At 46.3% G+C, this 15,595-nt stretch overlaps 1 protein-coding gene across 2 annotated transcripts in view; it reads right to left on the bottom strand.

Moving 5' to 3' along the window:
- Positions 1-332: 332 nt before the first annotated feature.
- Positions 333-15,595, bottom strand: part of Samhd1 (SAM and HD domain containing deoxynucleoside triphosphate triphosphohydrolase 1) — a 39,322-nt gene continuing 24,059 nt past the window's right edge. Inside the window, exons 10-17 of one of the 2 annotated variants that reach the window (XM_021155904.3) lie at positions 13,875-13,966; positions 12,703-12,818; positions 9,675-9,811; positions 8,467-8,559; positions 7,177-7,281; positions 4,509-4,646; positions 4,113-4,235; positions 2,162-2,266 (exon numbers count right to left, since the gene is read on the bottom strand). In XM_021155904.3, the coding sequence (XP_021011563.1) occupies positions 4,152-4,235; positions 4,509-4,646; positions 7,177-7,281; positions 8,467-8,559; positions 9,675-9,811; positions 12,703-12,818; positions 13,875-13,966 (765 nt within the window). In that variant the 3' untranslated portion in view covers positions 2,162-2,266; positions 4,113-4,151. Of the gene's footprint in view, positions 2,267-4,112; positions 4,236-4,508; positions 4,647-7,176; positions 7,282-8,466; positions 8,560-9,674; positions 9,812-12,702; positions 12,819-13,874; positions 13,967-15,595 lie in introns of both variants that reach the window. The other variant, XM_021155903.3, reaches the window with a different exon arrangement.

The following is a 15,595-nucleotide window of genomic DNA, read 5'->3' as shown; positions in this document are numbered from 1 at the left end:
AGGAGCCAGCTAGTGCCTGCTTTTATTTTGGTGAGGAAAACCAAGTACCTGGGACCTTGTCCATACCACTGTCCTGCAAACCCCACACAATGCTTCCCCACCAAGAAGCATCTATGTGGGCCCCACAGAATGTATTCCTTCGCACAGGAATCCAAACCGGGCATGCAGGGTATGAGAGACTGCGATTAAGGAGCTTGCCTCGAGTTTCAGGATAGAAACGCTCATGAAAGCTTTATTGCAGCTGTCCCCTTACCCAACTGATGTCACCGTCACTAAACCTGTGGTTCTATTTACAGCAAGCTGACAGTATTCAGTAACTCGAGAGACTAAGCTGTTAAAATCTCCATTTTTAATGCAGTCTCGTAAATGGCACAGGTACTCACAAGGAAATCAGCTTCAAAGGCATAAAATGGGTCCGATTTGTTTCCCACATACCACGGTACAAAATTAGGACTACAAAACTCCACAATAAACCATAATGATTTAAAAAATATGGACTGGCAAAAATACAAAAATATTCGCAGAAAACTTTCCACTTCTTAACCTTGAGTCTGGGCACACAAAGGGGAGGGGGACCCCTGGCTGTCTCGTGGATCTACAGAGGCACCGTGGCTAGTGGGGGAGAGCTAGCACCTCCAGTGCATTTATGACCCCATAGTGGCAGACACACCAAATACTCTTCACCCATGAGTGGACAAGACAGAACGTGGCTACCCGGAGGAGAGAGGCAGCACAAGGCTGCTCACACGGAAGAGCATCATCACTAAGATGTCGCCTCCAGCTCCTGCCTCTGTCCCCACTGCCTGCAACTCTAGCATTTCTGTTGACCACTGTTGGCTCCAATTGGACTCAGTTCCTGGTAAAGCTGTGCAAAGTGGGAGTGGGGGGGCAGCAGGGAGAACCACAGCAGCTCGGAACTGGTAGGAACAGCAAGCTACAAAAAGAACCTGAGACTCACTGCGCAGTCGCTAAGCTCACAAAGGCAGTCCAGAATGTCCTAAAACCCGTAAACACACTGCAGCAACAGTGGTGCCAGAGAGAGCAGCCAGAGGGTGGGGTCGGTGGTCATCTGACCAGTTCAGCTCAGAAGAGGTGGGCGAAGACCTGTCCCCAGGCTGGCAGCAGTGAGTCCCCTGGGGCTGGAGGGGTTGCAGGTGCTTTAAAACTGTGATCTTGTCTGGAGTCATGACAGACTCAGGAGTAGCCTGGTATGAGGTGTCCTCTGAACCTAGCCTCTCCTAAAGCAGGGGACAGGGGAAGTTGTACCAGGAAGACAGAGATGGAGCTGAGGTCATCGGCAGAGTACCCGCCTGACACACCTCAGCTCCTCTGAGGAAAGAACTGCTCCCGATGCCCCCCACGCCTGGCACTTAACAGGGATGGAAGGGGTGGGGTGTTGGGGGAGGAGCAGGGTGACGGGCACCTCTTCAGTGGGCTAGGATTTTGTTTATTTTTTAACTACACGGTGCATCACAATTTCCATTCTAGTTTGTACCCTTGTCTCAATTCCTGATTTAAAACCAAAAGACAATCCTTTGTCCTAAGAGGTCAGGATGGATGGGAGAGTTACCCTGGGAAACAGGTTGCTAAAGGAGAAAGGTTTCAGTTAGTGCTAAAAATACACCAGCTAACGCTTCTTACAGCACCTGTCTCAGTCCAGAGGCACCACGGCCAAGGCAACTCTTACAAAAGAAAGCGGTTAACTGAGGGTGCGCTTACAGCTTCAGAGGGTTAATCCATCATCATGGGGAGGAGCATGGTGCTGTGTGGTAGGGAAGGAGGGAAGGAGGAAGGGAGGGAGGGAGGGAGGGAGCGAGAGCGAGAGAACAAGAGCATGCACACCTTCTGTGACACACTTCCTCCAGCAAGGCCACACTGTCTTGATCCTTGTAATCCTTTCAAACAGTTCCACTCCCTGGTGACCAGGCATTGAATTATATGAGCTTATGGGACCATTCTTAGTCAAACCACCACAGGATAGATAGGAAAAATTTGTTAATGTTACCATTTTTCATTTTGAATGAAAACGAGACCACCACCCCAGCATGAGAATACATTCCAGATATTAAATAAAGGTCATTGGTGGGCTCTGATTATATTTCCTAACTTAATTGTGTAGAGGGAAAGAGGTTTTTGAAAAGAACTAACCACAGATATTCACTTAAAATTTTAGACACGTTTTTACTTTGGATACTTCTTGGAGGCAAGATGAAGTCTTATTATTCCATTTCAGAGGTGTTATGAGTGGAGCTATAATGTCACCATCCTATTAAAGAGAGAGAGAGAGAAAAGAGAGTTAGGACACAAAGAAAAGCCAGTTTCCATCATTGTATCCGGGCTGTGTCTCAGACACACACACCTCTGTCCTGCACATAGATTGCTTCTATATACACTTCCTCTTGAGAAATTCAAAGCTGTACATGTCCTGTGACTGTATAAACTAGAAAACACCATAGTCCTAAGCACACAGAGGTCTCATGGGAAACTGGCTGAATCACAGCACACAGCTGCCCAGAGCTGCCTGAGTTCACACCCTGCTTGGGGCTCATGGGGAGACAGAAGCCACACTGCAGGCTTGCTTCTCTTTTTCCCTAGTCTCCTCGAAAACAAATGGGCCAGGTCTGCAAATGGGGGAGGACACAGAGGAGGACAGGGACAAATGACACCCAGAACACTGGGACCGTGACTTACCGAATCTGAACCTTTTTCTTTAAATAAACCTCTTAACTTTGGCCCCATCAACACAGGCTCCAGCCACATGCATGCACCCTTCCACCCAAGGGTCACACAATGACCTGAGAGGAGGAAGCATGAGCAGCAAGGCCCCTGGCCACGCCCGCCTCCTGGAACAAGGCCGGGCTGTCCCTGACCATTCGTCTCAGGTACTCAGCACCTCTTAAACCCGCAAACCCACCACTCGCGTCTCCTTTCTAGCCCTTGGGTGGAGTGACAGTCTGGAGATGAAGAGGGCAGTGCAGCCTGAGGAGTTTCCCTCCCATCTCCTCTGGCATGGGCTTCAGGGCGTTACCACTCTATGGTTCCAGCTGCTGGAAGGGGCCTCAGCTCCTGGACGCCCCCCTGCTCCCTCAGCCTGTCTAAAATACAGTAAGATCACCCAGGCGCTGAGTCACTGTTCCATTTGTTCCTTCAGTTACTTTGGTAACATCCGGATGTTAAGTTGTCTTCTGCTGAGCACACCGGAGCTGACTGGACAGAGCTCCTGGGAGCTGCCGCTCCTCTCAAAGGCAGCCGCCCATCACACCTTCGGACTTCAGCTCCAGCAGGTGTTAAGAATTCGAACTGAAAGATTTCACTTGCTCCAGTACAATGGCTTCAGGCTGCCCCTGGCACACGGATGGCAGGGGGCATCCACCACTTGATGCTGCTCCTGAAAGGGCTCATGGTCTCTGTTAGCTTTTTCAGCTCTCCCCGTGCTGTTTCCGTCTCAATGCCCGCCCTGCTGCTGGCCCTGGAAACAGCTGCTGATCTCTCTCCTCCTTTAGGAGTTGGCCTGTAAGCTTCTCCTGATGCAGGCTTTTCTCATCTAGCCAAGTCTGGCAAGTTCTCCTTTGCACCCCAAAGCACTTAACACTACACAATTGCTTTTCACTTGTGTGTCTGTGGTATACACTTAGAGTGAGACACAGGCACTAAGGAACTATGACCCTCTTAGGTACTGGCTTCATCGTGGTTCCTAACACAGGGCCTGACAAGAAATAGACCATGGTCTAAGGCATTTAGCACACACACATTCTATTTCCGTTTTCCTTTAAAAAAAAAAAAGTGTGTGTATGTTGTGTGTGTTTAAGGTATGTATGTGTGTGTGTGTGGTATGCGTGTTGTGTATGATATATGTGTATTCTGTCTATGTATGTGGTATATATGTGGTATGTGTGTGATGTATATGTGTAGTGTGTGTATGCTGAGTGTGATATATGTGTATTGTGTCTATCTATATGTATATGTGCGGGGGTGTGTGTGATGTATATGTGTGCATGTGTATATATGTGTATTGTGTGTGTGCAGGTAATCTTGACTGTGCAGGCACACACTCCTCAACCTCTTTCAGAATTTTCCCTCGGCATTTCTTATTTTATGAGTATGGTACCCACGGAGGCCAGAAGAGGGCATCAGATCCTCTGGAACTGGAGTTACAGCTGGTAGTGAGCCGCATGTGGCTGCTGGGTGCTGGGAATTGAATCAGGGTCCTCAGCCATCTCTCCAGCCCCACATTGCTACAATTTAAATGAGAACTTCTCAGTGGATAAGAAGGATCACTTTCGGGCTTTCCTTAAAGATTGAAAAGTACACCAGGCGCCTCTGTGGCTGCATCCCTATACTCGCATCTTGGGAAGCGAGGCAGGGGACCTGAAACTCAAGGCCAACCTCAGCTACACAGCAAAGTTGAGACCAACCTGAGCTACATAGGACCCTGTCTCACCCCAACTCCAGGTTTCTTTTTCTTTTTTTTCTTTTCTAATGTACGAGGATGAGCGAGCGTCCCCCACCTGTGGCTTGGTGAAGTCCCTGAGCGCACACCACTGAACAAAGTGCTTCCCGGCGGCATCCAGGCTCTTCCAGTCTTTCTTCTTATAGTACACCCGAATGAGCTGCTCTGCAAATTTCTCTGGCAGCAGTTGTGACACCTTTTTTTATAAAAAGAAAAGGTTTTATTATAGCTTTGAGTTCATGCTGCCGAGAACTACTCAGCTGCCTCCCAGGTTCTGAGGAACCATTTTTAATGTTGAGTTAAAAGCACTGCGCTGCTCTCCTGTTTTATTCCAATTATAATTCAAAGGAGAAATACTTATTTATTGCAAAATGCCTCAGAATTTTATGTTAATTACTATGGAGCAATGGGCTATGCACAGACAGCCTGGTCTCCCCTGGTGGGACCTGATGGGTGGTAATTTCCACCTACAAGAGATGGAAGGCATTCAATCATGTCTCCTGGACCCCTGGCTCCTGAAGAAGTTACTGCACCCACAGGAGAGGCATGTGGCTTTCAGTCACGTAGACAATGTCCCAAGCTTCTGGTATTCTGGCTAGACGCCTCCCTACAGTTACCTAGCAACAGCAAGATAGCCTAGCCCACTATAAGAGGGGCTGCTTGGCCCTACCTTTCTCTCTCTCTAAGCTTTTACCTCTCTTATTCTCTAGCCTTCCTTCTCTCTCTCTTTCCCCCTTCTCTCCACGTGGCAATGGCCGGCCTCTCCCTCTCTCTTTCTACCTTCTTTCTTTCCCCCTGCCTTTCTACAATAAAGCTCTAAAACCATAGACTGTCTCTGACCATCAAGGCCCACCATGCTTAAACAATGGGATAGGCTTTTTCCTAACGAGCCGCTCTAACCTCCCACCAGAAGGCCTTCCTATGCTGCAGCCAAGGATCGGGACTAAGAACTCTCGCCTGTGTGGGAACCACCCAGTGACTCCCTCTCCCCCTGATCTCTCATCCCTTATCTCCGGGGCCAAGTGTCGCCCGGGGCCCCTATTCTGTTCTCAGCTCCTCTGCCGTGTCCAGTGTGGGATACCTGAGACTGAGAACCTGGTACCTGGGGCTGCCCCTTGTCCACCACCCGCCGTGTGGGGTCAGTGGCTTAAAAGCCTGAAAGATACAGGACATAAATTATATACATACCACAGACTCTCATGTAAGATATACAGATAAGCCCATTTTACTTGTATAACTTCAGCCATGGTCCACTAGATTTTGTAACTGACACTTCAGACCAAACACTGCACTTTAAATGATATTCAGCAAACAGGAGACACTGGAAATTGCCTGTTATTATACCTCTTTTTTTGAGATAAAGTCTCATGATTATAGCCTGGGCTTACCTTGAACTAAGGATCCCACGTTCTAGGTGTATCTAGTACTTTATTTAATTTTTTTTTTTTCTTTTGTGGATCAGGGATTGAACCCAAGGCCTCAGGGTATGCAAGGTGAATATTTCTCACAACTGAGTTCTGTTCCTACCTCTCTTTTTCCTCCCCATCCTATTTTGAGAGAATGTCTTAGGCTCCTGGTATCAAGGCCTGTACCACTATATCCAGATATACATGTATATGTAGGTCTATTTCTTTATATATAGATTTTCTGGCTGGCCTCGAACTCAGAGATTCACATGTCTTTGCCTCCCAAGTGCCAGGATTAAAGGTGTGCGCCACCACTGCCTAGTTAAGATTTTTTTTTTTTTTTTTGAGGAAGGGTCTTACTACTGTTGCTGTGGGTGGCCTGGAACTCACTATGTAGACCAGGCTGCCTCACAGACATCCACCTGGCCATGACTCTGGACTGCTAGGATCAAAGGTGTATACTGCCATGCCCAGCTAGACCCAGTTATTTAATAATGCTGCTTTGTTTTATTTTGAGATAGTCTTGTGTACCTCAGGCTGGCCTTCAACTCCTGACTCTTAGCTTCCCAAATGTGGGGATTACAAGTGTGTACTAGCATCCCTAGCTTATGCTTTACTTATAAAAAAAAAAACTCATTAGTTTTATTTTATGTGTGTGTGTGTTTTACCTGTAGTATGTATGTGTGTATATGTATGTATGCATACCACATACATGCTAGAAATCAAACCAGTGTTCTCTCCCAGAGCTGTAAGTACTCATAATTACTGAGCCATTTCTCTAGCCATGCCTTTTTAAAAGGGAAAATAGATTTTTCTGTCATGCAACACATGCTGACCAGTTTCTCCTCCTCTCAGCTCCCCACCCCCTCCCCAGAACCACTCCCCCTCCTCCATCTCCCTCAGAAAAGAGCAGGTCTCCCAGAGACAACCAAACATGACAAAACAAAACACAATCAGACAAGGCAAAAGCCCTCACATCAAAGCTGCATCAGTCAACACGACAGGAGGAAAAGAGTCCCAAGAACAGGCAAGAGTCAGAGACAAGCCGTTCCCACAGTTAGGAGTCCCAGGGAAACACCAAGCTAACAGCCACAGCACACATGCAGAGTGTGGTGCAGAGCCAGGAGGCCCAGTGCTTGCCACCTCGGTGTCTGAGAGCCTGTGTGAGCCCTGCTTAGCTGACTCAGTGGGCTGCGCTCTCTGTTTATTTTTAACAGTACACACTAACTTTACAACCTGATTAGTATGCAGAACATAAACTGACTTTAAGACTTGCCAAACATATACCTCTAGAGCAGACTTTTCTTACGTGACCGTTACCTGCTCTTTATTGATCCTGACCGCTTGCTTGCTGTTGCTCTTACAATAGAAGTAAACACGATCAATTGGATTCTTGTCTTTCATCCCATAATCCACATTGATAACCTTAATTAAAACAACAGACAAGTAAGCAATCACATAATGACACGAGAAGTGAGAAATGAAGTGAGTCCTCTGGGGGCTCAGAAGTAGGGATAATGGACGTCATCATACATGGGATAAAAATAACTGGCACATGACCACCTCGGGGGATTTGGTCTAGGAACTTGGGTGGAGGGGGAAGTATCTATGAGTATTTACCTAAGCAGGGTACAAAGGCATTGCCTAACATGTGATAGACACCAAGAGACAGTAGACAACGTCTGTGTACACATGGGTATGAATAAGAGGAGGCCAGGTGTCGGCTTTGGCTGGCACTCTTCAGGTGCCATGCACTTCATTTTTCTGAGACAGGCTCTCTCACTGGCTGGGAGCTCATCCAGTCACTTAGGCCGAAGGTCCAGGGAGCTGCAGGGTCCTCTGGTCTTTCCATCCCTAGTTCTGGTCTGAAAAGTATGTGCTGCCATTCTCTCTCTCTCTCTCTCTCTCTCTCGTTCTCTCTGTGTATGTGTCTGTGTGAATTTTTTTAAGTGGATTCTGCAGACAGAACTCAGGTCCTCAGGCTAACGTGGCAGTGGAAATATAAGTGAGCAGGAAAGAGCCAGGTAGGAATCTTAAGAATTCAGAATTCAGAAGGTATTTCCTTGAGTTTGCCCCTGAAGGAGAAAAAAGGCAGCAAGATGGATGTAGTTTTTTTTTTTTTTTTCCAGATGGAAGACTGTCTAACTGCTAAAGGGAAAGTCTATAGGAGGAGGGACAGGACTGGCAGTGTTGGCTTACAGAAGACATGAATGCAGAATGGGCTCCTCAGGTGCAGTGTCAAGCAGGGTGGGCATTAGCCACATACACTGACTAGGCTGGCCTTGAACTCAGACATCAGCCTACCTTTGCCACCCAAGTGCTGGAATTAAAGGCATGCACCATCCTGCCCACCCACCTCCCTGAAGGGAAGGCATTTTTTTTTCTTTTTCTTTTTCTTTTCTTTTCTTTTTCTTTTTCAAGACAGGGTTTCTCTGTATAGCCCTGGCTGTCCTGGAACTCACTTTGTAGACCAGGCTGGCCTCAAACTCAGAAATCCGCCTGCCTCTGCCTCCCAAGTGCTGGGATTAAAGGCATGCGCCACCATGCCCGGCAGGCATTTTTTTTAAAACACAAATTTTCATTGAGTCTATTCTTGGGCCCACTTCTTACATCAACTATGAAATCTTCGGCTTTCAGTTCAACATCTGGCTCATTTTCAGGTTTGGCTTTAGCAACTTCTTGGGGAAGCCGTTCATATTCTTCCTAGAAGAGATAAGACCCCCAATTAGGATCCAGTTTGTCATTAAGCACTTGTACCACGTTACTTCTCTTCTTCGGCAAAGGAAAACACAGATACCCTGACAAGACAGCTCCACTGCGTGCTGGCTTTGAAATGAACAGGGCACTCTTCATTAAAAAAACAAACAAAACCCACCATCACAGTTCAGAAAGAATGTGGCTTTTATCTATTTATAGCTACCTCCTGCTGGTTTTGCAGTGATAGTGTTGCAGGCAGCCCCTGTGACCCTCTCCCAGCGTCTCCCCAGTAATCTGCTTAGAGTAGCAAGCTCGCCTTCCCCAGGCCTTCTGTATTTCTGGCCACATACAATACAAACGACATGCAAAATCTAAGGAGCCGACTGTCACAATGCTGGTCCAGTTCCTGAGCAATGACAGACTTTTAGTAGTTAATTTTTCAGACAGTCAAAAGTTAAAGGTCGGGGCTGGTGAGATGGCTCAGTGGCTAAGAGCACTGACTGCTCTTTCCAAGGTCCTGAGTTCAATTCCCAGCAACCAGATGGTGGCTTACAACCATCCGTAGTAACATATGACGCCCTCTTCTGGTGTCTAGAGACAGCTACAATGCATTTACATATAATAAATAAATTCTTAAAAAAAAAAAGTCTCAAATGCCTTAAAAAAAAAGTTAAAGGTCAATTTTTGACTGCATGGTGTCAAGTGTCCCTAATCAGCATTGCTTAAGGGTCAACAATAGACAAAAAAAAAAAAAAAAAACCCGCCTTCTCAGAGCCTTAGTGATGTTTGCACGGGTCTTATTTTGAGGGATTTCTGCCTTAGATATCCATTTTCCAGTGGTTGTATCTATCTAAAATTTGAGGCCCTTATTGAATTTGAGAGCACATATTTACAGTTGTCTAGACCTGCCTTTGGGTCCTACCTGACTCCTTTCATGAACAATTTATTGACTATTGCTCGGCCTCAGTTTCTTATCTGGTAAATGGGCCCAAGAATATTGAGAAGACTAAATGAGAATAAACAGGAGACGTGGTTGCTGTGATAGACTAATGGCTTGTTCTTGAGAACAGTGGCTCGATCAACCCTCCACTAACAGCAGGGTAGCTGGTGATTCAACTTACCTTCCTAATCTTCTTACCCTTCGGCTGGGTCTCACCCAAATACTTGTATAGATTGCGGCATTCAATGTTCCTTAAAATACTTTGGGCCTCAGACAACTGTGGATCAGCAGAGTGTAAAATCTCCAGGAAAATGTTATCTGTCAATGTGATGAAATTTCATTAAAATTAAATTTAATTTTAATGTTAAAATGATGGCAGGATTTAAAGACACTCCACTGGGGTCCTGAAATGGCCTCAATAAGGCAGGAACATTATGATGTCTGAGTCAAAGAAGATGGCAGCAAGAGAGGGAGAAGGCATGTGCAGAAGGGGGTAAGATGAACTGAGAGTGCATTGGAACCAATGGATTGAGCTGGCGCAGGCAGTGCACAGAGCCTAACGTATTACTGTGGGGCCTTCATTTTTGTACATGAGACAAGGTCTTGCTACTTAGTCCCAGATGGCCTTAAACATTTACAAACAAAATGATGTCTATGATCTACTTAAAATGGCCCAATGTGTGCAGAAAGCGGTACGTGGGGAAAACTTCTGTGCTATAACAGTTGAAGCTAAGTGACCAGTACATGTAAGTTTGTAAACTGACCTAATTAAAGGTTCTTTTTTAAGTTTTAAAATATTTTATTCTATGATCATAATAGAAGGGAAAAAAATCTCTTCTTTCAAATTTCTTTACAACTTTTCTAATTCAGATAGCCTTCAACCGAGTTCATGACCATCGCTTTCCACACAAGCGCTGTATGTGAATACAATCTTCTTGCTTTGTGTTTCTTTTTTGAGAGAAGGTCTCATTCTCAGAGAGGCTTGAACTCACGATGGAGTTCGGGCTGGTCTCCACTCGTGGCAATCCCCCTGAGTAGTGGGTTTATAGGTGTAATGTTACGGTAAATCTCCAACCCCAAAAAGCCTGGGCAAAGAAATCATAATTCAATTAATATGAATACAAGCTACACGGCTAGATTGGGCAGATCTACTGCTATGCTACTGTATTCCCCAGCTAGGAGGACCTTGTGGTTTTTCCAGCCCACGTGCTTCTGCTCCACTGTCCTTCCCCCTCCTCCCTCCCCTCTGTCATTCTCTATCTCTCTTCCTCCCCCAAACTTTTCAGCTCCACCTTCCTTTCTACTGCCCAATCACCGGCTCTAGCCTTTATTTTACAAGTTAAGGTGGGGAGAAGGCTCACAAGAAGTCACCAGTGGATGTGATTCACTCCTTGCCTGGAGCTCCTCCCAGGAAAATGGAATTAGCATCAAAATACAAGACCAATCTATCCACAACAAACAGTGTAAACCACTGCATCTGGCTGGACAGTGTGAGCCACTGCATCTGGCTGGACAGTGTGAGCCACTGCATCTGGCTGGACAGTGTGAGCCACTGCATCTGGCTGGACAGTGTGAGCCACTGCATCTGGCTGGACAGTATAAACCACTGCATCTGGCTGGACAGTGTGACCCACTGCACCTGGCTGGACAGTGTGACCCACTGCACCTGGCTGGACAGTGTGACCCACTGCACCTGGCTGGACAGTGTGACCCACTGCACCTGGCTGGACAGTATAAACCACTGCATCCGGCTGGACAGTGTGAACCACTGCATCTGGCTGGACAGTGTGAACCACTGCATCCAGCTGGACAGTGTGAACCACTGCATCCGGCTGGACAGTGTGAGCCACTGCATCTGGCTGGACAGTGTGAGCCACTGCATCCGGCTGGACAGTGTGAGCCACTGCATCCGGCTGGACAGTGTGAGCCACTGCATCCGGCTGGACAGTGTAAACCACTGCATCCGGCTGGACAGTGTGAACCACTGCATCCGGCTGGACAGTGTGAGCCACTGCATCCGGCTGGACAGTGTGAGCCACTGCATCCGGCTGGACAGTGTGAGCCACTGCATCCGGCTGGACAGTGTGAGCCACTGCATCCGGCTGGACAGTGTGAGCCACTGCATCCGGCTGGACAGTGTAAACCACTGCATCCGGCTGGACAGTGTGAACCACTGCATCCGGCTGGACAGTGTGAGCCACTGCATCCGGCTGGACAGTGTGAGCCACTGCATCTGGCTGGACAGTGTGAGCCACTGCATCTGGCTGGACAGTGTGAGCCACTGCATCTGGCTGGACAGTGTGAGACACTGCATCTGGCTGGACAGTGTGAGACACTGCATCTGGCTGGACAGTGTGAGCCACTGCATCTGGCTGGACAGTGTAAACCACTGCATCCGGCTGGACAGTGTGAACCACTGCATCTGGCTGGACAGTATGAACCACTGCATCTGGCTAGAGAGTGTGAACCACTGCATCCAGCTGGACAGTATAAACCACTGTATCCGGCTGGACAGTGTGAACCACTGCATCCGGCTGGACAGTGTGAACCACTGCATCTGGCTGGACAGTGTGAACCACTGCATCTGGCTGTGTGAATATGATTTTTTTTAATGAAACATTTGAACACTGCAGTATGTATCTCCCAAGAACAGGAACATTCACTTTTTAAAACATAAATAAATGAGCCAAGAAATTTAACAGTGATATTTAAAAAAATTGTTAACGTGTCTTAATAATGTAACTTAAGTTTTTCACCATTAGTAACAGTGAAACCAAGCAAATATGTAGATAAACTAATGGTCACATGCTTTTAGTCTTTGAAAATCTAGAGCTAGACCAGTTCCTTGCTGGGATGCTGGCCTTTAGGGCAGATCAGGGAGCCATCCTGCCTATGCTGCTGCCACGATGTACTGTTGAGCCTGATCAGGTGATTAAGGTGATAGTCATCAGATTTCTCCACTATAAACTTTTTTGGGGGAGTGTGGTGCTGTGGATTGGACCCAGGGCCTCATATGGCATTCCTATCCACCATCAGCCCTTAATTAACGACCTGCTGGGTTTGAGACTGTGAGATGCCCTAGCAACCTTTCAGCCTTTGACTTAGCGCTCAGTGCTGACAAGGTTTGTTTTTTTTTTTTTTAGTTTAAAATTTTTAGTATTAATCTAGTTGTATTAGGTAACAACAAATATTGTATCTTGAGTGCTTACCCGTCAACTTAGTGAAGGCTTCCATGTCATCAATGGCTGTGGAAATGCGGAACTTCTTCCCGGCAGTCCCTGTAATCTCCACGTAGGGGTCTGCTTTGAGGAAAGCATCTGTAATCCTGAGATCATTTTGAAAAAACACAGAAGGAAAATTTGAAGATTTGCTTTGTATCGTGCACACAAGGATCCTTCTAGTTTAAGAAAACACATAAACACATATGGTACGGTCAATGTTTGAAAGCCTACTGTGTATGACCGTGAGTTAGACGCCTACTGTGCTCCAGGCAGGACAGCAGAGCTTGAGGCCTTGAGTTGCATACCTACTGTGCTCCAGGCAGGACAGCAGAGCTTTAGAGGCCTTGAGTTGCACACCTACTGTGCTCCAGGCAGGACAGCAGAGCTTGAGGCCTTGAGTTGCACACCTACTGTGCTCCAGGCAGGACAGCAGAGCTTTAGAGGCCTTGAGTTGCACACCTACTGTGCTCCAGGCAGGACAGCAGAGCTTTAGAGGCCTTTATCTTATTTGGTTTTTCCAATAATAAGTATACTCAGCCTCAGTATTATAGGTGCAGAAATATCATGATTTTCCTTTAAACAAGTTCAGGAGAAGTGTATTCAACCATGAACCAAAGGCTCTCCCTGACTCTGAACTGAAAACAAAATTACTTAAGCTCTTTTCTCCTCTTGAGACAATGTCTCAGACTGGCTTTAAAGTTGCTACATACCTGAAATGACTTTGAGCTCTAGCACCTCTCTCTCTCTCTCTCTCTCTCTCTCTCTCTCTCTCTCTCTCTCTTTCTAGTGCTGCCTTTAAAGTTGCTACATACCTGAAATGACCTTGAGCTCTAGCACCCCTCTCTCTCTCTCCCTCTCCCTCTCTCTCTCTGGCATCACAGACCTGTACTACCACATTAATCTTTATACATTTTTCCCCCTTTTCTACATAGCCCTGTCTATCCTAGAACTCACTTTGTAGACCAGGCTGGCCTTGAACTCACACATATCTGCCAACCTCTGCCTCCAGATGCTGGGACCAAAGGTGTGCAATACCATGCCTGGCTTATGCTAGGCTTCTTTTAAGTATACCTTTTTCTATTATACAGTGTGCACTGGGGATGCTAATGTGGCAAAGCACCCTGTAAAGTTTCACAGTGAAGTACCACTGACATCCTTACATTATGTCGATGAGGTTGCTGATTTTGTGTTGGTAAGCTCTTCGGTGTAAGCAGTTGCGAGTGTGGAACATGTCATACAGATTTCCAACCTCCTGTAAGGGAACAGAAACAGGATTGTGGGGTTAGACGGTGTCTACCTTTGTTTGGGACAGGATTTCACAGACATCCTAGAACTCACACATCTACCTGCCTCTGCCTCCTGAGTGCTGAAGGCTCATACATAAATAAATATAAAAAATGGCAGAGCTTTAAAAAGGGCCAGCAAACAGAAAGACTTTCCTATAGCATAATTCCATACCACTTCTTTTTTTTTTTTTAAGATTTATTTATTTATTATATATAAGTACACTGTAGCTGTCTTCAGACACACCAGAAGAGGGCATCAGATCTCATTACAGATGGTTGTGAGCCACCATGTGGTTGCTGGGATTTGAACTCAGGACCTCTGGAAGAGCAGTCAGCGCTCTTAACCACTGAGCCATCTCTCCAGCCCTCCATGCCACTTCTTTTTTTTTTTTGAAGATATATTTATTTATTTAATGTAAGTACACTGTAGCTGTCTTCAGATGCACCAGAAGAGGGCATCAGATCTCATTACAGGTGGTTGTGAGCCACCATGTGGTTGCTGGGATTTGAACTTCGGACCTTTGGAAAAGCAGTCGGGTGCTCTTACCCACTGAGCCACCTCACCAGCCCCCTCCATGCCACTTCTTAAGTTACATGAGTATCATCCAGTAAGGACCTAACAGGGTCGAAATTCCAGTTGTGTTAATTATTTAACTCGACCCTTCCACATACCTCACTGTGTTCACCTGGTAAATAGAACAGATGGTTTGTTCTACCAAAACTGATATCCCAGTTTAGTCCCTAAAGTAACAGCAGTAAGGGAGTGGTAGGCCCTTTAAGAGTGGATTAGGGTATCACAGCTCTGATTTCATGAAGTGACTAGGTTAGTTTGTGGAAGCAGGCTGTTATAAAGCCAGCCTGGAGCTGCCCCTACCTCTCCTCAGGACCATTCTTGTTTGCACTTCCAGCTCTCACCATGCATGGAACAGCATGTGATCCATACCGAAAGTAGAGCAGATGCCACCAGCACGCTCTTAAACTTCCTGTACGACTACAAAGCAGATAAACCCCTTTTCTTCATAAATTACACAGGTGCAGGTACTGTTATAGCAACAGAACACAGACTGAAACAAACGAAATCGTAATACTAACTCACAGGGTAATAAGAATTGAGTTGACCTATCAAAAGCACTTAAAACCTACCCAGAATAAGACTCAATAACTGTGCGATTTAGTTTTATTATTATTATTGTTATTGTTTAACAATGTAATAGAGGGGGCTGGAGAGATGGCTCAGTAGTTAAGAGCACTGACTGCTCTTCCAGAGGTCCTGAGTTCAAATCCCAGCAACCACATGGTGGCTCACAACCATCTGTAATGGGATCTGATGCCCTCTTCTGGTGTGTCTGAAGACAGTAACAGTGTATTCACATACATCAATAAATTTAAAACATGACAGAGCTTTAAAAAAAAAAAAGAAAAATGTAATAGAGGAAAAAAAGTGTTAGGACAGTTAGATGCTAAGCATTAAAAAAGGTGTGAAGAGCTACAGAGATGGCTTAGCAGGTAGAACCCATGGGTGGTACTCTTCCATGTTAGGCGTGTAAAGCTGCCTGTAACTCCAGCTCCAGGGCACGTGATGCCTTCTTCAGGCC

This window comes from Mus caroli, unplaced genomic scaffold (genome assembly GCF_978045245.1).
Source record: "Mus caroli unplaced genomic scaffold, Mus_caroli_1 scaffold_2, whole genome shotgun sequence".
NCBI classification, from domain to species: Eukaryota; Metazoa; Chordata; class Mammalia; order Rodentia; family Muridae; genus Mus; species Mus caroli.
The sequence above is the reverse complement of the archived record's forward strand: the minus strand, read 5'-3'. Positions and strand labels throughout refer to the sequence as shown.